This window comes from Papio anubis, chromosome 15 (assembly GCF_008728515.1).
Source record: "Papio anubis isolate 15944 chromosome 15, Panubis1.0, whole genome shotgun sequence".
Classification (NCBI taxonomy): Eukaryota; Metazoa; Chordata; class Mammalia; order Primates; family Cercopithecidae; genus Papio; species Papio anubis.
The window spans coordinates 19,740,847-19,768,716 of NC_044990.1; the positions used below are offsets into that span (position 1 = coordinate 19,740,847).

The 27,870-nt window shown below is 40.0% G+C and overlaps 1 protein-coding gene across 6 annotated transcripts in view; it reads right to left on the bottom strand.

The window, feature by feature from the left end:
* Positions 1-745: 745 nt before the first annotated feature.
* Positions 746-27,870, bottom strand: part of MTRF1 (mitochondrial translation release factor 1) — an 85,080-nt gene continuing 57,955 nt past the window's right edge. For 4 of the 6 annotated variants that reach the window (XM_031655795.1, XM_017951205.3, XM_017951206.3 and 1 more), the window contains 5 exons: positions 25,256-25,428; positions 19,077-19,194; positions 11,432-11,568; positions 8,260-8,358; positions 1,344-1,599 (listed from right to left, as the gene is read on the bottom strand). In XM_031655795.1, coding sequence (XP_031511655.1) covers positions 1,486-1,599; positions 8,260-8,358; positions 11,432-11,568; positions 19,077-19,194; positions 25,256-25,428 — 641 coding nt within the window. In that variant the 3' untranslated portion in view covers positions 1,344-1,485. Of the gene's footprint in view, positions 1,600-8,259; positions 8,359-11,431; positions 11,569-19,076; positions 19,195-25,255; positions 25,429-27,870 lie in introns of all 6 variants that reach the window. The other 2 variants (XM_009191833.3, XM_017951207.3) reach the window with 2 other exon arrangements.

The window sequence follows — 27,870 nt, forward strand, 5'->3', positions numbered from 1 at the left end:
CTTGAATATTTTCAAAATAAAAATTAGGGAAAACATTTCTCTCTAATGTATACACCTAAACAATTCCACTGGCCTTAAAACTCTAGCTAGTCTTTCTTGGCATATAAATTCTTCTCTGAGGGGTATCTAAAATAATAAATTCCTCTCTTTTTATTTTATTTTTTAAAATTTTTTGAGATGGAGTCTTGGTCTGTTGCCCAGGCTGGAGTGCAGTGGAGTGATTTCAGCTCACTGCAACCCCTGCCTCCTGGGTTCAAGTGATTCTCCTGCTTCAGCCTCCTGATTAGCTGGGATTACAGGCACCTGCTACCATGCCTAGCTAATTTTTGTATTTTTGTTTAGATGGGGTTTCACCATGTTGACCAGGCTGGTCTTGAACTCCTGACCTCAGGTCATCTACCCACCTCGGCCTCCCAAAGTGCTGGGATTACAGGCATGAGCCACCATGCCCAGCCATTATTCTCTTTTTAACTTGAAACTTCTTCAGAACAATTACTAAATACATTATGCCACTTTGTATTAGTTGGTGATTTACATGTTTAAATCCTTCAGTCAACTGCAAGCTCTTTAACGTAAGGACTGGGTTTTATATAATGCTGCACAAAACTGATCTCAGTGTATTACTCATATTACACCACGTCTGTTGATGCTCATTAAGTCAAGTCAGCAAACAGTAACTTTTTTACTCCAGCTTGCCAGGAGTAAAAAAAAAAAAAAAAAAAAGAAATGGAAGTCAAGCAGAGAGTCTATTTAAAATATCAGCTTATTGTTTATATAGTGTGGAATTCATACAGCAATCAAAGAGCTTTACAGTCTGTACCTAGATGCTCATGGCTATTGAGTGACTCATATTCTTCATAATTTTTATTTAAAAGTTGAAGTCTAAGTCTTAACTTTAACATGATTAACAGTATTATGTTTTTTCTTTATGTTTTGAATTTTTTTGTAGACATGGGGTCTATTTTGCCCAGGCTAGTATCAAATTCTTGCCTCAAGAAATCTTCCCTTTTGGCCCTTCAAAGCGCTGGGATTACAGGCATAAGCAACCACTGTAGGCCAAAGTACTTTGTCTTTAAATAAAAGGTTTATAAGTAAGCCTGTCATTCATATTTCACTAAATTTTACCATATTTTCCTGAAATAGTAGATGAAAAATATATTTAAATTAATTCATAGATGGCAGGGGAAAAAAGGCATATAAAGAGAACAAGTGACCTGTCCTAAATCACACAATCACTTCTCAATACTTTCTCTTTTCAGTGATGCATGCTTATTTTCTACTTGATGAGTTGGATTTTACAGGAAACCTAAAATAAACCCTTAGGTTAGGAAATGTGACTTCGATTCATTAAAAAACATATATTTATGTGTAATGTGTTCTTATAGCTGTAATTTACAAATATTCATAAAGATTTCCAAACCTCAGTCTGCCTCTTGATATAGGTCCATTTCATTTATATAATCATAATTAATAATAAGTCAGTATTTATTTTGCTGATTTAAGGTGTTCATCCAAAAGTTCAACAACGGCTTCTTCATCTGCTGATTGAAGCAGTCTCTGAATTAGCTGATCCAGGCCCTTCCCACCACACAAAAATTCCTGGTAAAAGAGAGAGCTATTAAGAGAGAGCTATTATGATGATTAGAAATATAAGCAAAGACTTTAGTGTTTATTTCATTTCTTTGCAGTCATTATTAATAACAATAAAGCACTACTGATGTTCTACAATACAATGAACACAATTGCTAACTTGGGAAGATCCCCACTCTGTAGAAGAATTCAGTTAGCATTTTATTTTAAAATAAATCTTCTGAGATTTGGATTTTCCTAACAACTCCGGAGACAACAAAACAAAGATATCTAGATGGACTTTTGAAATTGACCACCTCCCTCCCTTTAAAATTCCATTGATTGGCTTTTATGACAACACCATTCTAGGCTCTCAAACCATCTTTGGGAGAATAGGTTTGCTGAATTCTTTCTCTTATTGTACCCTAAAAACAATTGCTTTTATTCTTGTCCTGAACATTCTACCCTTTTCACTCACATTATCTTATTTCCCAAAGGAAAAAGACTGAAAGGTCTCAATTCCACAAGCATTTTGTTCTACAAGCATTTTGTGCATTAACGCGCATACTGCTCCTTGCCAGCTCCTCTGGGGAGGCTGAGAGAAAGCCTCCCCTGACCATTCCAGCTTACCCTTCGGCTAATCCTCTAAGTTTAGATTATTTCATCTGTAAGTGGTTTATGACAGTTTTTTATTTTTAAACCAAAAACACGGTGACCTAGAAGTCCTGTGTAACTGAAAAATATTTTTGTTGAAATATTGAGGGGTGAAGTGTCTTTGAGGTCTGCAGTTTGCTTTCAAATGGTTCAAGAACAACATGGGTTTATAGAGACAGAGATGGTGGGGGAAAGAGAAGGAAAATACAGTAAAATATTAACAACTGTTGAATCTAGGTATAGTCTGTATTGTGTTGACTGACCTAATCTTTTTTTTTTTGAGACCGGCTCTTGCTGTGTCGCCCAGGCTGGAGTGTAGTGGTGTGATCTCGGCTCACTCACTGCAACCTCTGCCTCCTGGGCTCAAGTAATTCTCCCACCTTAGCTTCCTGGGTAGCTGGGACTACAGGCACATGCTACACACCCAGCTAAATTTTTTTTTTTTGTATTTTTTGTAGAGATAGGATTTTGCCATGTTGCCCAGGATGGTCTCCTGAGCTCAAGCGATCCTCCCACCTCTGCCTCTCAAAGTGCTGGGATTGCAGGTGTGAGCCACTGTGCCCAGCTGACCCAATCTTTAAACATTATGTAAACTTGAAAAATTTTGAAATAAAAAGTTGAGAAAAAAATTTTCATGTTTACCACTAAATAACTCCACTGGGTGAAAACTGTTTTCAGTTGACTTCCCTGAAGTCTTCTCTACAGTTCTCTGAAAAATGACTAAATTAATGACTTCAAGAACTTTTCCTGTATAACAGAAATTCTGTGTAGTAAAGTTGTTGGGATTAATGAATTTGTACATTGCCATTTTAGAAATGCTTGGAATTTAGACACTGGCTTAATGAAAATACTTTAATGCTGGCATCTGGAACACAAAACATTTAAAGTTTTGATACAGTTATGAACTAATCTTATAGTTAAGTCTTTCCTGAATGGTCTTAAAGTTGAACTTTAGGTAAGTGTAGACACATATCTCTCAAATTAAGGTAAAGAATATATCTTACTATTTCTGTATTCCCCAAAGTACTAGCAAATAGTAAAACCTCAAACTCTGAAATTAAACAGAAAGCAAAAGCATTATGATATAACTTTAAAATTAAGGTTTATATCATTTTGAGCATAATATGAAATTGCTTTTAAAATCAGTGTGACTAGGCCAGGCGCAGTGGTTCATGCCTGTAATCCCAGCACTTTGCGAGGCTGACGCGGACAGATCACCTGAGGTCAGGAGATTGAGACCAGCCTGGCCAACATGGTGAAACCCCATCTCTATGAAAAATACAAAAATTAGCCAGGCGTGGTGGTGGGTGCCTATAGTCCCAGCTACTCAGGAGGCTGAGGCCAGAGAATTGTTTGAACCCGGGAAGCAGAGGTTGCAGTGAGCAGAGATCGCACCACTGCACTCCAGCCTGGGCGACAGAGCAAGACTCTGTCTTTTTTTTTTTTTTTTTTTTAATTGAGACGGAGTCTTGCTCTGTCGCCCAGGCTGGGGTGCAGTGGCATGATCTCAGCTCACTGCAAGCTCCTCCGCCTCCTGGGTTTACGCCATTCTCCTGCCTCAGCCTCCCGAGTAGCTGGGACTACAGGCGCCCGCCACCTCGCCCGGCCAGTTTTTTGTATTTTTTAGTAGAGATGGGGTTTCACCGTGTTAGCCAGGATGGTCTCGATCTCCTGACCTCATGATCCGCCCGTCTCGGCCTCCCAAAGTGCTGGGATTACAGGCTTGAGCCACCGCGCCCAGCCAAGACTCTGTCTTAAAAAAAAAAAAAAAAGTGTACCGGGTGCTCACATTATTATAGTATTGCCAAGGTAATCATCTTTGGAACTGATGTAAAAAGGATTATCCCTCTACTGAGAGTCAAACACATTAGATTCAACTGGATTAACCAGAGTACAAGAGATACAAAGGTCAAAGATGAATGAGTCATAGTTCCTAACTTTCAGAGGCTAAGTAGAACAGCTAGACAAATACATAAGCATCACAAAACAATACAAGAAATTAAAAAATGAAGGAGAAGAAAGGAAGGATTGTAAGGAGCCATGAATTTTGACAGGAAGGTGGCATCAGGGAAAGATTCAGGAAGCCAGAAAGTTTTGAATTTGGGTTTACAAAAAGAATAGTATTTTCCCGAATAGAAATGAGCAGGGCATTTCCATCAAAAGAATGAGTATTAGAGGCTGGGTGCGGTGGCTCACGCCTCTAATCTCAGCAGTTTGGGAGGCTGAGGCAGGCGGATCACCTGAGGTTGGGAGTTCAAGACCAGCCTGACCAACATACAGAAACCCCATTTCTACTAAAAATACAAAATTAGCCAGGCATGGTGGTGCATGCCTGTAATCCCAGCTATTTGGGAGGCTGAGGCAGGAGAATCGCTTGCACCCAGGAGGTGGAAGTTGCAGTGAGCTGAGATCATGCCACTGCACTGTAGCCTCGGCAACAAGAGGGAAACTGTCTCAAAAAAAAAAAAAAAAAAAAAGAAAAAAAAAAAAGAATGAGTATTAGGACAGGAAAACTGCTGGATGTGGTGGCTTAGCCTGTAAACCACTTTCGGAGGCCAAGGCGGGTGGATCACTTGAGGCCAGGAGTTCGAGACTAGAATGGCCAACATGGTGAAACTCCTTCTCTACTAAAAACACAGAAAAATTAGCCAGGCATGGTGGTACACACCTGTAATCCCAGCTACTCAGGAGGCTGAGGCAGGAGAATCGCTTGAACCCAGGAAGCAGAGGCTGCAGAGATTGCACCACTGCACTCCAGCCTGGGCAACAGAGTGACAATCTGTCGCAAAAACAAACAAACAAAAACAGGAAAACAAAGTACATTTAAATCTCTAAGGCCAGGGGAAATTTCCAGTGTAACTGGAATATAGAGCAGGAGTTAAGGCTGATGTGAAGAAATCTGCATAAGGACATTGAGAAACAGAATAAAAATGTGAAACAATACATTATATGGTAGTCTATGCTTATTAGCTAGATAAATAAAAGTAAGAAAGTTACCTACAGAGGAAGTCATAATGAGAATACCAGTGATCTCACAGAACCCAAGGATAGGAATGTGGAATGTGCAGGGTCACGAGTACCACCTGCGGAATGAGACTGAGCCTTGGGAATAAATAAATGTAGGGACTCATATCAGGGTTCTTTCTATTTCTCATTTTTGCTTTTCTCTGTGTATCAATTTCATTCTTTTCTCACTGAAGATGCTTTCTCTTGGTGGCTGAAAATGTGGCTTCTAATCTCTTATATGCTTTATATATTACAGTTTCAGCCACCAAGAGAGAGAATAATCCTCTCCATCTCTGATTTTAAAATCCAGGGAAGAAACTCACGGGCTGGGACTTATTTAGGTGTCCACTCCAAAAAAATCCACTTCTGTCCTGGGTCAGGATCACAATCATTTAAGAATGCAGCAGCTCTGTCAAAAACTGTGGATGTGGTACGAAGGGCAAGTTCTAGAATAGGGGAGGAGAGCCAGGCAAAAATTCCAAAGACGCTCACATTCTTTCCTATCTACCCCTTCCATTTGTCCAACAGCTGTGGCCCTGGGGTTAAGATCCTTATCACTTTTCCAGCTTCATCTATGATTTGGTTCCTAAATTATTCACTCTTTTTGTTTTGAGACAGAGTTTCGCTCTGTTGCCCAGGCTGGAGTGCAGTGGCACGATCTCGGCTCACTGCAAGCTCTGCCTCCTGGGTTCACGCCATTCTCCTGCCTCAGCCTCTCAAGTAGCTGGGACTACAGGTGCCCGCCACCACGCCCGGCTAATTTTTTTTTTTTTTGTATTTTTAGTAGAGATGGGGTTTCACCGTGTTAGCCAGGATGGTCTCGATCTCCTGACCTCGTGATCCGCCCGCCTCGGCCTCCCAAAGTGCTGGGATTACAGGTGTGAGCCACCGTGCCCAGCCAATTATTCACTCTTTACTGTCTATAGTCTCTTTACTGTCCTTCACACAGATTTTAATGTTTTACTACAGCTGCCTTTTTTCATGCTGTTTTCGAACTTTCTTCCTTTCACTACTATGGAATGTCTTCTTTCCTTCCAATAGACTAGTTAGTGATTATTAGAGCTTACCAATGTTATTTTCCTTATGACTTCTGAGTCTGGCACGCTAGTTTGGTTAGTGATATATCATTATTTAGGCCAAAGTCAGATATTTTATAACTACAGAAGCCAGTTAGTTACCTTCCCTTTGTTTCACAACCGAATACTATACTATGCACCTATGGGCCCATCTAAAAGATATTACTGGTCATAAGAATGTGGCTATCTCCGAAAAAATTGTCACTACTACCAGAAAAACAACTGAAAGAACATGGTGTAATTAGAGCAATATGGCCAAACATGTTTGGTTAATACTGTGTGTTTCCTGAGGAAAGGGAAATTAGCAAATATTTTCCTCCTTTTCAATATGGCTACTATGTTCCTATGTAAGATAGCCTTATCCTGCTGAGGAGACGGAGGATGTGGCATAAGACATACAGAAATTGACAAACATAGTAACCTTGTAAAACCAGAACTTTTTTACAAGGTATATTTCCCTTGTAAAACTAGGACTTTGATTTTGAGTATAGAATGGGACAGAGTCAAGTGAAAGAAGCCTTAGGTATCATACGGCACCAAGGAAAAAGATCAAAGCTTTCTGTCTGCTGCCTTTGCCACATAGTCCTTTATGGGACCAGTTCACTTTCTCCTTCAGTGGCAACAAAACAGACATTTTCCTGTGCTTCATCATTAATATATTTATATATTTATGTCAGTGGTCTTTGCTAGATGCGATTTAGACAGGTTAATGTTCGAACAATCTTGACCGAGTCTTTTCCCCAACAGCCTAACTGTAACACCTCAATCTAATGAAGACACATTGTGGTAGGGAGAATTCTAAGATGCCCCCTGGTGTACACACTGTGAATAACTCCCTCTCAGCGCAGACAGGACCTGTGAAAATGACAGAGTATCATTCTAGTGCCTAGGTGACGAAGCAGTTGACTTTGAGTTAATCAAAAGGAACATTATCCAGGTCAGCTTGACCTAAACGGGTGAGCCCTTAAAAAGGCCTGAGTCATTCCTGCAAGAAGAAATTCAAAGTGGGAGAGAGTCTCTAGAGGGAGCCACTGGGAAACAACTTCCAACAGTATTTAGGCACTGAAAAGCAGCCTCCCGCTGCCTGCCAGCAAGGGAATGGGGACTTCAGTCCTACAATCCAAGGCAATGGCATTCTGCTGGCAACCACGTAACCTTGGAAGAGGACCCCAAGCTCCAGAAGAGTATGGAGCCTGGCCATGCCTTGATTTCAGCCTTGTGAGATCCTGAGAAGACAACTAAGCTCAGCTGTTCCAGGATTTCTGATCTACAGAAATCATGAGATACTTTAATCATGGGTACCACTTAAAGTTGCTATATTTGTGGTAATTTGTTACCTGGCAATAGAAAACCAATACCCATGTATATATGCAGACTGAATATATGTTCATACATTGTGATTGCATAACGAAGAATTTGGAATTTAGAAAAGATCATTGTTTTGGCCGGGCGCGGTGGCTCAAGCCTGTAATCCCAGCACTTTGGGAGGCCGAGACGGGTGGATCACGAGGTCAGGAGATCGAGACCATCCTGGCTAACACGGTGAAACCCCGTCTCTACTAAAAAATACAAAAAACTAGCCGGGTGAGGTGGCAGGCACCTGTAGTCCCAGCTACTTGGGAGGCTGAGGCAGGAGAATGGCGTAAACCCGGGAGGCAGAGCTTGCAGGGAGCTGAGATCCGGCCACTGCACTCCAGCCCGGGCAACAGAGTGAGACTCCGTCTCAAAAAAGAAAAAAAAAAAGAAAAGATCATTGTTTCAAAATGGCATAAAGATCATTATTTTTTTAACCAGCAAACTAATGAAAGTGTTTGTAAATTTTTGGGTGGCTTAATGATTTAAATTACTTGGAAACATTTTAGATATACTTGGTAATATCTACATATAGGTTCTAGAATTTGACTATGTTTTCTTCTGAAATCAAAGGTACACAAAGCATACGCAGTAGTATTACCTTAATATCACGAACTTCATATGCTATCCTGTGGTCACTGACTCTATCCTGGGTGAAATTATATGTCCGAATTCGCTCTGACTGGGCTCTTGTTCCCACCTGTGCCATAATAAAAAGCAATTTATATTTTACCTTTATAAATGTCTTCATTACAATGGAAAAAGCACTTGGCAAATGACTATTTCAACAATTTAGATATTTTCTAAAAGTCATATATACAAAATGACAAAGAACAAGAATGGGCAGAACTTAATGTTTAACACTACAGGTCTGTAGAGCTCAGTTATAGAATAAGAAGGAATGTTTCTTTGATATTTCAAACTCAAAATACTTAAAATCAAATTAATCATCTTTCCACTCCAATCAGTTCCTCCTCCTGGTTTCTATAAATGACAGCACCATGTATTCCCTTTTATCCAAGTAGAAAATTCTGACATTCTGCAATTTATCAAACATTTTGTGGGTGTGAGTTTACTATGCCAGGCTTTGATACAGATGCACATGGGGGGACAGACCATCTTCAATTCATCCCATTCTCCAGCCGCCCATTTCCAATTGGTTTCATGGGTCTCTTATTATATCCTGCCCTTTCCATTTCTACTACCACTCCTGGACTCATTACTTTCACCTACAATTCTGCAAACATCTACTGATTCATCTCCCATTTTTCTGCTCACTTTGTGCTGCCCTGCTTAGTCTTCCTACAGTACAGTTTTCTGATAAATTTTCTTTGGTTCCTTCTTGTCTACTGAGCAGACACAACTCAACTCAGCATTCGAGGTACTTTGTAACGTGGCCAATCTTCCCAATGTTATTTCTGAAAATTATGTGAATCTCCATAATGCCACTAATAATACTATGTCATTATTATGTGTGTGTCTGTTATCTGTGCTATAAAACATCATCTCAAGGGATGCCCTTCCCTAACACTCTCCTACCATTTCTGCCTTTCTGGTCCCAGCAATTGAAATATATTCTCTTCTTCCTCTGAAACCCATTGTACTTGGAATGTTCTTCATGGCACACCACAGTTTGTCTCATGCTACAGTTATTTGCATTCTTCCTAGTTTGCTCATCTCCTCCACCTCCCCAACACCCGATATACACAACACCCTGTCTCAAATGCTTTCGCTTTTAAAATAAAAGAAGATAAGATATTTCTATAACTTATTGTCTTAAACCCTAAGGCAAGTGATATGAAACTAAACTCCTGACCATTAGAAGAATTTTTTAAAATTATGGATTCCTAAGCCCAACCTCAGAGATAATGGATCAGAATTATGTATTTTGAAAACATTCCCAGATCATCTCTTCTGACAATCAGCCAAGTTTGGAAACCACCCTCCCAAAGCACCATATTAATGGCCAGGACCTCACCCCAGATCAGTTACATCAGAATTTCTGGGGTGGGGCCTGGGCATCTATGAAAGCTTGTTAGGTGATCAGTGGACCCAGGATTGGGAATGTGGCATAATGCCTTCTGTATAAAAGCCAAGTGTATATCTTGATCGAAGAAAAAAACTTCTAAGCCTTAGAAATACCTATTAAAACATTTCAGGTAGGTGGATAAGTTATTCAAGAGGCAGTGATGTCTTTTTTGGCTCGTCAATCAGACCACTGAAGAAGACACACATGAACAATTTGTATAAAGCCAATCTTGAACACCTATTTTAAAAATTACTTTGTGGGCTGGGTGCAGTGGCTTACACCTGTAATCCCAGCACTTCAGGAAGCTCAAGTGGGCAGATCACATGAGGCCAGGAGTTCGACAACAACCTGGCCAACATGACAAAAACCCATCTCTACAAAAAATACAAAAATGAGCCAGGCATGGTGGCTGTAATCCCAGCCACTCGGGAAGCTGAGGCACAAGAATCGCTTGAACCCGGGAGGCAGAGGTTGCAGTGAGCCAAGATCGTGCCACTGCACTCTAGCCTGGGTGACAGACAGAGAATCTGTCTCAAAAAAAAAAAAAATTAGTCTGTGGAACCTCTGGTGCCAATATGTTAAACAGCAAGTAAATCCAAATGTCTTTTTAAAATTCAAATGTGGCAGAGTTCATAGTATTTATGTTATCACTTATTTGCCAAGAAGTAATGGTGTGTACTCAGGGTATATTATTTGCTTGTTAAAAACAAAAATAAGTTATGGTTTCTAAATGAGCATTCCTGTCGGCAAATGCATACACTGATAATGCTCTACAATCGGGGACTACCACTAACAGTGTTAATATTATTTATCCTGTCACTTTTACTACCTGCAAGTTAGCACGTAGGTAAAGAAAGCTAGAAGCACCAAAGTGTGAAAAAGCTAGGACACATCGAGATGAAAAGTATAACTAATGCTTAGGTTTAGACAATTCATTATCCTAAAAGGCCACAAAATCTTCCAAATTTAAATTACTGTAGCATAGCCAGGTGTAGTGGCATGTGCCTGTAATCCCAGCCACTCAGGAGGCTGAGGCTGGAGAATCGCTTGAACCCGGGAAGTAGAGGTTGCAGTGAGCTGAGATTATGCCACTGCACTCCAGTCTGATGACAGAGTGAGACTCCGTCACAAAAAAAAAAAAAAAAAGAATTTATATATTAGGTTTACTTAAAATAATGACATTTATTCATTTTGCTTAGAATTCATCTATTTATCTATTTAAATAAGTAACACTATACCATATATAGTACAAAATTCAAAAAGTACCAAACGATATATAATGAAAAATAAATTTCCTTTCTACCCCTTATCCCTAGTCTCCATCAGTAGGATTCACTGTTCCCAGTTTTTTGCAGTGCCATTTGTATTTGATCTCACATAGAGTTATAACACAAGCGTAGGTTTTAATTTTTAAAAATCAAAAACGTTCTTAATTCTCAAAGAATTATTTTGTCTTTTAAACCATTTTCCTCTTAAGACAGTAATGATATAAACACAAGAGGGAAACAACTAGGAAATACTTTTTAGTTTATACATCTTTCATTTACTAACTTGCAAACTGGTATGCCCAAGTTCAGCCATAAACCATCCGTTCATTTGCATTGAGTTACTGCTTATTTACAAAGGAGCGCATTTCTCTATGCTCTGAAACATTCCCATTTAAGCAAGAACAAACACTGCATTCTCTACAGAAAGTGACTTTTCTTTAAACAGTCACTAAATTATTACACCAAGTAAATCTTACCTGCAGTTTTCTAGCACTTTGTTGCTGACACTTGTCTTTCTCAATAATCTGCTGGTAGAGTCTAGCTCTCAACACACGAAAAGCTATTTCTTTATTTTTTATCTGTGATCTTTCTTGTTGGCATTCTACTACTAGCCCTGAAAAATAACAAGGATCAAAAGGTAAACTGTAGCTTCCACCAAATTAAGATAGAACCAAGGAACAGTTAAATGAGACAGGTTAATCAGGAAAATATCACAAAAGAGAAAAACATTTTAGGTTTAGCACACTTCAGAAACTAGCTGCGTTATGAATGTAGCTGTAGTTGGCGCTTCAGACTCTGATATGTAAATGAGAACTCCGTATGAGCACCCAGAAAGCAGCAGCATCTACAGATGCTTACCTATCCTTTCAGTCCCCGAGCTTGGCCTCTTCCTCCTCACTCATCCAGGCATCTCTGCAGCTCAACAAACAGCAAACTACTGCTACTCTGTATACTGTGCTGCTCCATTCTCTGTCCAACTCAAGAACTAGCCTCTTCCCCTTTCAGTCACAAATATACACAGAGCTGAGGTTTTAAAGATACCTTTATAATGGCCAGGCACGATGGCTCACACCTGTAATCCGAGCATTTAGGGAGGCCGACGCGGGTGGATCACAAGATCAGGAGATCGAGACCATCCTGGCTAACACGGTGAAATCCCATCTCTACTAAAAATACAAAAAATTAACCAGGCGTGGTGGCATGCACCTGTAGTCCCAGCTACTTGGGAGGCTGAGGCAGGAGAATCGCTTGAACCTGGGAGGCGGAGGTTGCAGTGAGCCGAGATTACACCACTGCACTCCAGCCTGGCAATAGAGTGAGACTCCGTCAAAAACAAAAAACAAAAAACAAAAAAACCTTTATAGAAAAAAGCCAATGAAAAGATGCTACTCAGAGTCTTTAAAAAGAAGAATTTATAGTGAATGTTTCTGAGTTGTCTGAGTTCTAAATTTCTAACTTGTTCTGCATAGTCTGAGTTAGCTGGGGTCCAGCTAATCAATACATCTAACCACACACAAGTTTTGGCTGGCCAGCTTCTGCATTTGGGTGGGTTTGGCCCACTGTGTCGTCCAGTTACTGGCCCAAATCCAGCCCTGAAATGATCACTTCTTGAGGCTGTGTTGTTCTTAACTTTGTAGCTACCACTCTGAGGTCCATGTCTAATCCCGCTCCTCAGTACATTAGAGGAGAAAGGGGTTTTCTTTCTGACTCACAAAAACTAAAAACCAAAAGCCCTATTAGCTTGGCCTATCTGCACTGATACAGTGGTAAATATTTTGCTGGAGATTTAAAGAATTTCTATAAAATTCTATTCTCTGAACTATGTTTTCTCCCTGTCTAAATAAGCTACAGTCACTACCTGCTAATATTTTTAGTAGGGCACTGAGGTTTCACCTCTATTAGTTTAATCACTTCCTGACCTCTTTACTGTGGCCATCTGGTTGGACTGGGGGCACTGACTGACCCCCATCTTCCAGGTATTTGTCTGGAGTTTCCCTGACTCTCGTATCCTTTTCGTATTACCCCAAAGAATATGAACATTTCCATTTTAAGACAGCCAGGCTTTCATGAGCTCTCCTCCACATTCCTCTTCTTGTCAGCTGATCTGTACTGATTTTTGCCTAAGCACCTGTATTATTCCTATCTACTCACTCAGGTTAGAACTTTTAGATCAAAACTATTACTTTCCAGCTCAGTAATTACTAACGGAATCACTCGATTATGTATTTTATTATATACTTTCTAAAGAGGAGTATTTAATAATAAGTAGTCCCTTAAGAATAGAAGATGTAGAGGGAGGGAAGATATATTGAATAATAGAAGAGGGCTGGGTGCGGTGGCTCACACCTGCAATCCCAGCACTTTGGGAGGCAAAGGCAGGTGGATTATTTGAGGCCAGAAGTTCTGAGACCAGCCTGGGTAACACAGCAAGATTTCGTCTCTACTAAAAATACAAAAAATTAGCCAGCGTGGTAACTGCACCTATAGTCCCAGCTACGCAGGGAGCTGAGGTAGGAGGATGGCTGGAGCCAAGAGTTCGAGGTTACAGTGAGCTATGATCATGCCACTGCACTCTAGCCTGGGCAACAGAGCAAAACCCAGTCGAAAGAAAGAAAGAAAGAAAGAGAAAAGAGAGAGAGAGAAAAGAGAAGAGAAGAGAAGACAAAGAATTACAGAGGCCATCTTTTATTTTACTCGCCAACTGGTAATAAACTAAAAAGCCCACTTTAATGCATAAAATATTCATTTGTCTTCACCCTTATCTTGGGATACATTTTCTCAAGAAAGGTAATATTCCCCTGTATAAACATTTAACCATACCCCTATGAATAACACTTCCAATGGTGGAAAATGGAGTCATCTAGAAGCAGTGGTTAGAAAAAAAATATGATTCTTCAGAGTCCATGGCATGGAGAAAAATAGAAGAATAGAAGCTATAGTTTTCACTTTGAATTCTAGCAGGGACAGTTCCTAGTCTAAGGTCTTGGGATGGAAGAAAGAATGGGAGAAATGGAAGAAAAGCTGAGTTTTCCTTGAAGCAGATGCTGAAACTATGGCAATCCTCAAAATATGGAAGAAGCAGGTTGAAGAAATCACTTCGTTATAACTGCGTGGCTTCCTAAGGGCTAGGTCTTGACATGCCTTGCTTGCCTAAAGGGAAGGTTTGAGGGCAGGACTTCAGGCCTCTTTAAAACCAAAGACTCAGATCTAAGTGGTTAAAAGATAACTGGCCCAAGGTAAGTCTGGCAGCACAATGATAAGTCACTTTCTTTTCCTTTTATTGTTAGTTGACATGTAATAATTGTACATATTTATGGGATATAGAGTGGTATTTCGATACAATGTGGAATGATCAAATCAGGGTAATTAGCACATCCATCACCTCAAAATTTATTTATCATTTCTTTGTGTTGTGAACATTCAAAATCTTCTGACTTTCTGAAAATATGCAATAAATAAATCACTGTTAACCATATTCATGCTATAGTGCTGTAGAACACCAGAACTAATTCCTCCTAACCGGCTGTAATTCTGTATCCCTTACCCAACCTCTCTCTATCCTCCCCTCCCCCTTACCCTTCCTAGTCTCTAATAACCACAGTTCTACTCTCTGTAAGTCACTTTTTGTAAAGTCAGCAATTTATGGCTACACAGGGTGGTTTTACAACCTTTAAGTTTTAAAGTATTCTGGTTTATTTTGTCAGAGTTTTGATCACCTTTTACCCAATTTTTTACCCATTTTAATTTTTAATTCATCTGAAGCTAATTATTACTGTTCTGGACTATGTATAATATAGAATGATACAATACAGGGTTTAGGTGAAACACACTAAGTATCCAACAATTTATGGATTGTTGAAATAAATTATGGCAAGTTACAAAAAGTATAACCTCAGGACGGGCACGGTGGCTCATGCCTGTAATCCTAGCACTTTGGGAGGAGGAGGTGGGCAGATCACTTGAGGTCAGGAGTTTGAGACCAGCCTGGCCAACATGGTAGGTCTAAAGGAAGAATAGGTGTGGTGGCACGCCTCTGTAGTCCCAGCTACCTGGGAGGCCATTTATGAGAATAGTCAATCACTGGAAGGCAGAGTTATGTGAACTAAAGGTTCACTGTCGCATGCCAGCCTGAGTGACAGAGCTAGACTCCTTCTAGCAAAAAAAAAAGTATAACCTCATTTCAAAGGAAAAATGGCATATAATATATACAGAAAAGAAGAATTTGAAAGGATGTATACCAAAGATATATGCCAACAAATATTACTGCTATTATTATGGATGCTTCGGGTGTTCTTTTGTCTATGCATATATTATTTTCTTTTTTTTTTTTTTTTGAGACAGAGTTTCACTGTTGCCCAGGCTGGAGTGCAATGGTGTGATCTCAGTTCACCAACCCCACCTCCCGACTCCAGCTACCCTCCTGCTCAGCCTCCCAGTAGCTGGGATTACAGGCATGCCTACCACCCTGCTGGGTGACATTGTATTTCTTGCAGAGAATGCTTCATAAGCATATCAGGCTATCTCAACTCCCAACTTCAGGTGATCCACCTGCCTTGACCTCCCCAAAGTGCTGGGATTATAGGCATGAGCCACTGTGCCAGCCTTTTTTTTTTTTAATGAAGCTCTCATGGAATAAAACCAAAGGAAACTTAAGAGAAAGTATGAAATTATCCTATTGTTGGATATTTATGTTGTTTTAGTTTTTCATATAACAAACAATACAAGCAATCAATGATGTCTGACTTCAAGATGGTTTTGAGATGGAGTTTCGCCTGTTACTAAGCTGAAGTGCCTGCACGTATCTCGCTCACTGTACCCACACCTCCTGCAACCCATCCTCCTCCTGCCTCAGCCTCCCCAGTAGCTGTCCAGCATACACTAATACTTTATTTTATTTTCGTTTTAGTAGAATGGGTTTCACCATTTCAACAGCTTAGTCTCAAACTCCTGGACTCCTGTGGGATCCACCTGCCTCTGCCTCCTGTGCTATTACAGGTGGAGCTCTACCCCTGCCTGACTCCCCCCCTTTTTTTTTTTTTTTTTTTTTTTTGAGATTTGCTCTGTCACCCAGGCTGAGTGCAGTGGTGCGATCAAGCCACTGCAAGCTCCAGCCTCCCGGTTCACCATTCTTTGGCCTCAGCTCCCGAAAGTAGGGACTACAGGCTCAGCTTCACCCCGCCTCGCCAGTTTTACTTTTGAGAGACGGGGTTTCACCGTGTTAGCCAGGATGGTCTCAATCTCCTGACCTCGTGATCCACCCGCCTCGGCCTCCCAAAGTGCTGGGATTACAGGCTTGAGCCACCGCGCCCGGCACACCCACCCCCTTTTTTTAAATCACACTACAACAAGAACAAGACACAGAAACACAAACTCCATCTGAAATAAAAGTATATAATCCCCAAACATGATCTATTAAAGACAAAAAGTGGACGGAAGAATGGTAAATGACTTAGCAGCTGGAAGGAAGGTGACACTTAATTCCCTGTAGAGGGACATGCTGACCAGAAACTGGCCAATTTGCCCTGCTAAGTGCCAGAAAGGCTCAGAAATAGAGACACCAGGTATTTAAAAGTCAGGCTTGAGGAGCTAGGGCTAAATACAGAAAGCCTATAATAACAAATAGATCCTCAAGTCTCCTTCCTCAATCTGCAGAAGGCAGGAGGTATATTTCTGGATAATTAAATCAGGAAAATTCTAGACCTGGGACTAGTTACAAGGGAGGGCAAGTGTGAACATGGGCCGGAAGACCAGAGGATTAAGTAAACGACTGCTATTGAACGGTGAGACCTTGACCTTACTCTCAGCTGTATCCTGGAAGATCCTTCTCAGGAGAAAACAAATTCGCAAGAGAAAAGGTCCCTAATAAAAAAGCTGATTAACGCTCTAACTGATCTACCGTGGAACTCACTAGTGGGTATGTGGATAAGTGCACTCAGAGCTTTAGAACCTGACTCTTAAATATGTACAGACAGACAAGAATTCCTAGAAATTTCCAACATGAAAGTAAGAATGGGCCGAGTGTAGTGGCTCATGTCTGTTATCCCAACACTTTGGGATGCTGAGGCAGGCAGATCACTTGAGCCGAGGAGTTGGAGACCAGCTTGGGAAATGTGGAGAAACCCAGTGTCTACCAAAAAAAAAAAAAGTAAGAATTAGCCAGGCAAGTGCCTGTAGTTCCAGCTACCAGGAACAGGGGGCGGGGGAGTGGTGCTGACATGGGAGGGTCACCTGAGCCTGGGAAAGTCACAGCTGCAGTGAGCTGTGATCACACCACTGTACTCCAGCCTGGGCAACAGTCCAAGGCCTTGTCTCAAAAAGAAAAAAAGAAAAGTAAAGCAAGCATGAAACAAAAATAAACTCAGAAGAAACATAGACACTGCAGAAAGCAGAAGGGAACATCAGGGAAACTAAAAGTAATATCCTTGAGCAATTAAAAAAAGAAATAAGTATCAACAAAATAAGAAAAGGGTGCTATGAGAAAACAATTCTGAGAACAAGAAAGAGCTCCCAAAAGTTAAAAAAAATATATTTTTTAAAATCAGAAAAAGGGTAGGAAAAATAACTAAAAAACAAAGTGACAGACAATATGAGGGAAAAAAAAATTCAAGAGGTCTAACATCTAACTAACAGAAATCCCAGGAAGAATAAAGAGAATGTTATGCAAGAAATTATTGAAGAAAGTATTTCAGAGCTGAAAGGCATGAGTCTCTAAACTGAAAGCAACAAATACAAGAAATGAAAAAGACTTTCAATGCTCTAAGGGGAAGTTATTTCCAAGAAATGATTGATGAAGTGTAAAGTTAGAATAAAGCTATTTTCAGATCTCCAAAGCCTGAAATATTTACATGTCACAAATCTTTCCTCAGGAAACCCCTTAAAGATGAGCTTTGTTAAAATGACAGAGTAACAAAGAGAGAAAGACACTATGGAACCCAAGAAATGGGAGGATCCAACACAGAATAGAGGTGAAAGGAACTCCCCAACTGCTGATGACCAGGACAACCCCTGTGCAATGCCCTGGGGAGCAGCTCGTCCACGCTGGAGCAAGATGATGGAGTGCTCTGTCAGGGGGTCTCCAGAGAGCACTGGAGTGACTTCATTTTACACAGCTTTTGGAGTATGCAGGCAGACTCAGAGTCAAAGAAAAGTAGGCAAATGAAAAATCAATGAGGTAATTATTAACTCTAGGAAATGAAATCACAGGACTGTATACTAATGGGCTCAGCGTCAAACACTATCTGTTCATTATATGAACACAGTGAAAATTAATTTTGCCAAAAGACAAATATTTGGAAGAGGAAAAAGTATACAGGAAGGGCAAAATTCTCATCTACAACATTAAGACGTACATATATAACCTTTATAGTTGGTCAGAAGAGCACTATTTGCCTATTATTTAGGAATACTGAGGTAATTACCAGAAGAAATAGCTAAAAGAGGCTTATTTGTTTTTTGCAGCTAGAGAAGTGAGCTAAAAGAATTTAAAGTGGTTATCTTTAGGAAATGGGAACTGAGGGTAGAGGAAGTAGGAAGAGGGTGGGAACAAGTTCAGACAGCTGTTGGTTTTTTTGTTATAGGACTTTGCCATTAGACTTTTAAAACCATATACATGAAATGTAAAAATTAATTTTAAAAAATTAAGAAGTTAAAAAATTTAATTTGAAAAATGGTAGGAATATTTAAAATCACATTACAGACTGCAAAACTACCTCAGAGTATACCAAAATTACCAATATTCAAAATAAAAGCATTAGTGCAGCAAAGCCTAATGGAGTTAGCCATCATGCTACAAGGTGACAGAAGATCCACGGCGGTGGCCCGTCCAAGGCTGCTTCTGTGTTTCGTTTGTATTTAGGCTGGGGCACCTCTGGTTGCTCACTCCTGTCCAGCATCCCTGGGAAGCTTCCCTGAACAGGTCTGCTCACTGTCCGCATCTTTTCAGAAAGGAATCGTTCCAAACAGAAGGGGAACATGAACACAACAGCCATCCTTATCCACAACCCCAGTGACATTTTTAAAGAGCTGTGCAAGGAACCAGACACTCACATAGGATTATTTCCTTCCAAATGCTGAGTCAGATGGAAAAATGGTTAAAAGTACAAAGCCAAGGGGCTTGCTTACCTGTGGGGATGTGGACAAGTCTGACAGCACTATCAGTTGTGTTAACATGCTGCCCTCCTGCGCCTTTGGCTCGAAATGTATCTATTCGCAAATCCTTGGGGTCCAATTTCACATCCACCTAGAACAGAAGGGATGGCATAATTCTACACTCTGTGAATACTTTAATATGAAATCGATTCCAAGATTTTTCAAATAAACTGTACTGTTTTAAGTTATAGCCTTTAGACTAAGAGAAGTAACTTATACCAAAGAAAAAGCAATAAACTGCCCATTCCAATAGGATGCTATTTTTTGTTTGTTTGAGACAGGATCGCTCTCTGTTGCCTAGGCTGGAGTATAGTGGCACAATCATAACCCACTGTAACCTCAAACTCCTGGGCTTAAGTAATCTTCCTGCCTCAGCATCCTGAGTAGCTAGGACTACAGGTGCGCACCACCATGCCATGTTGATTTTAAAAATTTCTTGTACAGATGGGGTCTTGCTAATTTGCCCAGGCTGGTCTTGAACTCCTGGCCTCAAGTGATCCTCCCACCTTGGACTTCCTGAATGCTGAGGTTACAGACATGAGCCACCACACCTGGCCCAGGGATTCCATTTTTAAGCACTGATTTAGGATGTTATGAGATCACTGAGTTTTCAATCTATCAAAAGTTTCATCATTCATCATCCCAAAGTTACATGTAAGAAACCCCCAAAAATATATAAAATACACACATATATACTATATATTGTTGATTCTCATTATTGTTAGAATGTCTATTTGCAAATTTTCCTACTCACTAAAATTTATTTGTATCCTTGAATCAACACCTAAGGCACTTCCACAGTCATTTGCAGACATGCATAGGGCAGTGAAAAATATGAGTTGCTCCACACTTGCCCATTGCCAGCTGAAGTAGGACAAGGTAACACTGCCTTCTTGTGGCAGCTCTCCTACAGAGATGACCAGAGAATGGAGGTGTAGGGGGCAGAGCAGAGCAGTGCTCTGGCTCTGGGGCCAGTTGGACTGGGTTTGAATATGAACTCTAGCACCTGTTAGTGGAGCAGTATCAGGCAAGTCACTCGACACTCTTAGGCCTCGTTTTCTTTATTGTAAAGTATAGAGAATCTACCAGGATGGGTTATTTTTAGAATTTAAGATTATAATCTATGTGAGCTCAGTGTGTGTGTGTGTATGTGTGTGTGTTTATGGATTTAGCTAATTTTTTTTTTTTTTTTTTTTTTTTTTGAGAGAGGGTCTCACTCTGTTGCCTGGGCTGGAGTGCAATGGTGCAATCATAGCTCACTGCCACCTTGAACTCCTGGACTTAAGCAATCTTCCTGCCTCAACCTCCTGAGTAGCTGGGACCACAGGTGTGTGCCACCATGCTCAGCTGGATTTAGTTAATATTGAACCATTGTTCCTAACACTGATTTAACAAATACTGAACCATTACTCCCAAGTGGTTCAATATCTACTAAATTAGTGTTTGCTGCAACTTTACAGAACATAACTACTGGGAATAATGAAAATCAACTTCATTGGTGTATGTGTGTGTTTATTAGTGGATTGAAAGGTGGCTCCCAAAAAGATATGTTCATGTTCTAATTCATGGAACCTTATTCGGAAAAAGGTTCTTTGCAGAGGTAATTGAGTTAAGATGAGATTATCCTGGATTATCAGGATAGGCCCTAAATCCAATGACAAGTGTCCTTATAAGAAACAACTAGAGGAGACAGTAAAGGAGAAGACCATGTGAATTTGAAGAGTGGTATAGTTTCAAGCCAAGGAACACCTGGAGCAACCAGAAGCTGGAAGATGCAAGGGAGGATTCTCCCCAGAGCCTTCAGAGAGGCGTGACTCTGCTGACACCTTGATTTTGGACTTCTGGCTGCTAGAACTGTGAAATAAGAGGTTACTGCTATTTGAAGCCACTAAGTTTGTGGTAATTTGTTACAGCAGCCTTTGGAAACTTATACACAGACACGGACACAGACACACACACACACACACACAAATAGTTAACAAATATGTTTTGTTTTGTTTTTTGGTTTTTTTGAGACAGTCTTGCTTTGTTGCCCAGGCTGGAGTGCACTGGCATGATCTCAGAATTCACTGCAACCTCTGACTCCCAGGTTCAAGAGATTCTCCTGCCTCAGCCTCCCGAGTAGCTGGGATTATAGGCGTGTGCCATCACTACCAGCTATTTTTTGTATTTTTAGTAGAGATGGGATTTCACCATGTTGGCCAGGCTGGTCTCGAACTCCTGATCTCATGATCCACCCACCTTGGTCTCCTAAAGTGCTAGATTACAGGCATGAGCCACCGCACCCAGCCTACAACAAATATGCTATTTTTAAGGGGAGAACTAACATTTTGTTCCACATTCATCATTTATTATGATGAATGACAAAGCAAGTGTGACTTTTCTCTTTGAAAAGTAACTAGTAACTGGGTCAAGGCTGGAATCTAAGATACTGTTCAGCTGATTGTTCTTTTGTATGTTTCCTCTCAAGTGACTGCAACATAGTGAAGAAAAAGATTATACGGCTTTTGTTAATATATGTTAGAGTTGGCTGCCTTAAGACTTCAATAAGTACTGAAGAGATAAGAGTGACTCACCATTTCATGTGGCTATAGTATATTAAGTAGTTATATAGAAAATGTGTGGATATCATATGCCACATTCTCCCAAATGTTACAGAAATGATCTAATGACTTTTGGGAAACTCTGGATACAGAAATGGTGACTTAGGGCAGATAAAGCATTTTAAATGTCAGTTAAGAGAACATAACCTTGTACTTTTAGAATAGTGAGATGCTACTAAATGAGTTTAATTTTCAAGAATATGAAAACAGGGCCCAGCACTGTGGCTCACGCCTGTAATCTCAGCACTGTGGGAGGCCAAGGCAAGCAGATCACTTGAACTCAGGAGGTTCAAGACCAGCCAGAGCAACATGGCAAAACCTTGTCTCTACAAAAAAATATAAAAATTAGCCGGGCATTGTGGCACACACCTGTATAGTCCCAGCTACTCAAAAGGCTAAGGTGGGAAAATCACTTGCTCCTGGGAGGTCGAGGTTGCAGTAAGCCAAGATAGGGCCACTGCACTCTAGCCTGAGTGACCGAGTGAGAGTCTGTCTCAAACAAAAAAAAAAAAAAAAAGAAAAGAAAAACAGGGTAAGTGGGAATGGGGCAGAAGAAATAAGGATGGAAGCAAGACAACTCTATGGTTTTGATTTTTTAACCATGTAAATGTTTAATATATGAAAATAAAATTAAGTAAAAGAGAAAAGAAAAATCAAAGCCTAAAATTAAATAAAAACAGAAATAAATGAACCAAAATATTTATCATAATAACATAACCACACGGAAAAAAATTATTTCAGATGGTCTCTGAGCATAGTGCTCTGACTATGCATTCTTTTTTTTCGAAACAGAGTCTCACTCTGTCACTCAGGCTGGAGCACAATGGCGTGATCTCAGCTCATTGCTATCTCCGCCTCAGACTCAAGCAGTTCTCCTGCCTCAGCCTCCTGAGTAGCTGGGACTACAGGCACGCGGCACCACGCCTGGCTAATTTTTTTGTATTTTTAGTAGAGACAGGGTTTCACCATGTTGGCCAGGCTAGTCTCGAACTCCTGACCTCAAATGATCCTGTCTGCCTCGGCCTCCCAAAGTGCTGGGATTACAGGCGTGAGCCACCACACCCAGCCTGACTATACATTCTTGGTAGAATATATTCTAAGGGAAAAAATCTTAAACTTACTCAGTAGTTTACTATTAGTAATGTTGATATTGTAATTTTGAAACTATTTTATATATAGTATATAATAAACCAAATAAACATATTAAAATGATTATGAAACAAGATTTTTTGTATAATGGAGAGATGTAAATACAAAATGCAAGAAGTTGAGGGGTGACAAAAATTTCTGTAACGTTAAATTTGAATTGGTAGTAATAATATGAAACTGTGATTTCAAAACATGTATTTCCTGGCTATATCCACTGAAGGAGTCTAGAAGTAACAACACTAACGATAATGAACAGACCTACTATCTAGATCTTGATTTCTGGATACATTCCCCACTAAAATGAACCAGGCTGACTTAAGTCTGAGGCAGGATAGTACAAAATGGGCCTGGGAATCTAAGTCTGTCCAAAAGCATAGATGCACTCAAATGATGGTATCATTTCAAAAGGACAAAAGGGGTACCCTAAAAGGCTACTATAGACCAAATCTGGGACTATTTGAACATAAAGAAGAATAGTAACTATAAATAAGTGAATTAAAACATGAATCCATGAGTCTATAATGAGGTTAATATGTGAAACTTGATATATGAGTTTATAATGAAATCATACACTAGAAAAAGAACACAAGAAAGTGTGGGCTAGAAGGTGAGAAGGTAGTAGGGAGGAAAAGTTCTTTACAGAAGAATGCCAGTTAATAAATGTGGAAGGAATGACGGAATTAGAAAATCACCATCTTGCAACCCCAAAGTAAAGAACTGATTCAGGCAAGGATCACCAATGGATGTTAAAACTATGGATGAAAGGTAGTTGGGAACAGGATATAAGTACCCTAGAAATTACTTAGTAATTGCAAAGGGAGAAATACACTTTTACAACGGAGATATTTCTGTGGTCACCATCTTCACTAACTACTAAAACTAAAGCACACTAAAAGTGAGACAATCTAGCATTATGTGTCTTCTGATAAGAGGCAACATGCCTATAACTACACCTATGAAGTATTCTCACTCAAAATGTGTAACCTGCACGGAATGGAATATGTAGATACAACTTTCAACATAATACAGAGGATAAAGGAACAAGTTAAACAGTACCAGGAGGAACAGTCAGAGGAATCCAGAATGTGGGACATTCTTCAAGACAAATGGTCTAGACTTTTCAAAAAGTCATTATCATTAAAAAATAATAATAATAAAAAGTTGGGAGACTGTTCCAAACTTAAAGAAATATAGCAACTAATTGCAACGTGTGAAACTTGACAGGATCCTGGTTTAAAAAAAAAAAAAATCACTATACCCAGGTACAGTGGCACACCTGTAGTCCTAGCTACTCAGGAGGTTAAGGTAGGAGGATCACCTTGAACCCAGGAGTTCAAGTTCAGCCTGACCAACACAGTGAGACCTTGCCTCCAAAAATAGATAAACAGCTATAAAAAAATTGGGGGCTGATTAGGGAAACTGTTAAATGTACTAGATATTCGATATTACACAATTATGCTTAGTTTTCCTAGGTAATGGTAGTGTGCTTATATAGGAGAATGCCTAGGAGATGTATGTGAAAGATTTGGAAGGTAAGGTCTCATGGTGTCTGCTGTATCCTTTACAGTTCATTTAAGTAAATGTATATACATATACATAGGAATCAAGCAAATGTGAGAAAATGTAAACAACCAACCTCAGGTGAAAGTTATAACATTTCATTATGGTATCCTTTCAATTTTCTATATGTTTAAAAAAAAAAGGTTAGGGAAAAGAAAAATATAGAGCAGATGGCTGTATTCAACTAAAAAGATAGATATATGGTCCCCATACTGATATTATACCACTGATCCTGAAATATTATCTCTGGAATTCATTTTCTTTCTTAAGATAAAATTTAGGCAGCAACATTAAACGAACAGTTTTTGAAAATTAGTGACTTCTATTTAAAAGCAAACAAAACATCTTGGTCAGTGATAAGAGGGGCAGCTTTGCCTGGGGGAGAATTAAAGATTTCTCATTAGAGACTATCAAGTCCAATCTGTAGCCATGAAAAGAACAGATTTCCGGCTGGGAGCGGTGGCTCACACCTGTAATCCCACCACTTTGGGAGGCCGAGACAGGCGGATTGCCCAAGGTCAGGAGTTCAAGACCAGTCTGGCCAACATGGTGAAACCCTGTCTCTACTAAAAATACAAAAAAATTAGCCAGGAGTGGTGGCATGTGCATGTAATCCCAGCTACTCGGGAGGCTGAGGCAGGAGAATTGTTTGAACAAGGGAGGTGGAGGTTGCAATGAGCTAAGATTGCCACTGCACTCCAACCTGGATGACAGAGTGAGACTCCGTCTCAAAAAAAAAAAAAAAAAAAAAAAAAGGACAGATTTTCCGAGAAGCTAAGGCTTCCCAGCACAATACCCGCTGACATGGAGTGAGTTTCCCATGCCTCCTGCTGAGGTTACCTCATCTGGTTGAGGAAGGACAATAACCGACATCGTTCCTGTGTGAATGCGCTGCATCCTTGAGGACAGGCCCACCTCGGGGATACGCTGAACTCGGTGAATCCCACCCTCATACTTCAAATGCTTATAGACACTGTCACCAGAAATTCGGGCGGCGGCATGATGTAGTCCACCTAGGGGAACAACAGTCCAGAAATAGTAATGAATTCTCCTTTGAAACAGATCAGGATCCTAAATGTCCTTAATCGAAGGCCTGAATGTGAGTACAGAGCCTGAGATGAGAACATAAAGCATGGGAGAACAAGGGCCTCTGAAGAAGAAGAAGAAAAGAAGACATAAAGTAGAAACAAAACTACAGTTTCCCAATGTAAATGTATTAAAATATAAAAGGAAACATACCAAAATTTAATTAATTAATTATAGGAGCTAGTGATGCAACAATAGGAAACATACCAAAATATTATTTGGTTATGTCTGGGGAATAGAAGAATATATTTTCTTATTTCCAAATTTTTTATAATGAACAAGTTTTCTTTTTATAATAAGGGAAAAATACTATTTGAACAAAAAATAATACTGGCATGTTTTCTGCATTTAACTACCCTGTGTATTCTTAGGCTAATATGGTATCATATATAAAAAAATGCTCAATAGTAGAATAATTTCATAATGTTGAATAACTCCACAGATCCTCCCAAGTTTTCAAGAATGTATTGAAAGTCAGCTCTTGCTTATCTGTGGAGTGGGAAGAGTATCACAAAAGAATCTTAACACCTAGGCTAGCTTGTTTTTTTTTTTTTGAGACAGAGTCTTGCATTGTCGCCGGGGCTGGTGTGCAATGGCTCGATCTCCGCTCGCTGCAACCTCTGCCTTGTGTGCTCAAACGATTCTCCTGCCTCAGTCTCTTCAGTGGCTAGGATTACAGGCACCCGCCACCAGGCCCGGCTAATTTTTCATATTTTTAGTAGAGAAGGGGTTTCACTATGTTGGCCAGTTTGGTCTTGAACTCCTGACCTCATGATCTGCCCGCGTCAGGGTCCCAAAGTGCTGGGATTACAGGCGTGAGCCACCATGCCCGGCCACTTGTTCTTATCTAATGATTTTTTAAAAATCTTTTTTATGATACAATAATATATGAAGACAGAAAAACACACAAATCAAATATATGGTTTAATGTCCACCACTCGGGTCAAGAAAAAGAACTGTGCTAGTCACTCCATAAGCCCTCCCAAATGCCATTTCCAGTCATAATCCTCTCTCTTCCCTATGAGTAATCATTATCCTGACTTTTATTCCTTTCTTTACCATAATTTCATTACCTAAACGTGTAGCCCTAGGCACTACAGTTTAGTCCTGCCCATTTAAAAATGTTTGATGTATCTTTTTAGTCTATTAGTCCACATGCTTATCATCCATTGCTTTCATTTCCTACAAATGATCTGTTGAACGTGGGCTGCTGACCTGTAGAATTTCCAGCAGTCTGTTTTTGCGGATTGCATATTCTTGGTGCAAGTCACCCTGTTCTGCTGCCCCCTGTACTGGCAGCAATTAGGCAGCTGGGTGCAGACACTGGATCAGACCTCAGTTCGAGCCCCTTGGCAAGACTACAGGAGGTGTACGGTGTCTGGATGTCTCTCTTTTTACAGTCTTGACAGCCTTTGACACTGAATGGTAAGAGTCTAATTCTATCATTTCTTTCCCACTTATTAGTTAAAATACACTAATAAAGAGACACTTCTCCTTGTCTACTATTTGATTACCTAGTGATACAATTACATAGGAAAAGCAAGATAAATGTTTGATTCTGTCCCTTTTACCAGTTCTACCAATATACCAACTTTTTTTTTTTTTTTGTAATACACTGAACTGGTCATCTGAAGATGACCAATTAAAAGTTTAAATTATCATTATGAACTCAAGGATTGAAACACATCTAGCATGTTTAAACCAAGTACAGTTATTATTAAAGCTCAACTAGTCCCATCTTTGGCCCATAGAGCCTCTTCAAATTGACTTCTGAATTCTTTTGACATGCCTCATTTATATGGGACATGCCCCATTTGTATGGCATAACAAGATATTCCAGGATTATCTTGAACATTTTTTGCCCTAGACCTGGAATCAGCCATGTCTCCAAGAAGTCCTGGTTCGAGAGAACCAGGCTAGGGTTGTCCACTACTACTGGATTTGGTTATTATTTCTAAGCCTTTTCAGTGGCCGGAGATAGAAATAACCTCATGAGTTCATGTGATGTTGAGACACAATTTTCCATGGGTCTCTTGTGTTCCTGCACATCTTACAAATGAAGCATTGCTGGCTATTTCGCTCTAAAATATCTTTTAAAGGTGGTTTGTGCAGTGAACAGCCTTGGAAATAATATGTCCCTCCCGAGCAAAGGATAGGTTTCCACAGCCTTGGAAGACAGAGATAGTGTCTCTTTCTAGAGCAATGTGCAGGCATGCCTACTGCCCATTAAAAAAATGGCTGGGCGCAGTGGTTCATGCCTATAATCCTGGCACTTTGCAAAGCTGAGGTGGGCAGACAGCGGGAGCCCAGGAGTTCAAGACCATCCTGGGCAACACGGTCAAACTTCATCTCTACAATAAATACAAAAA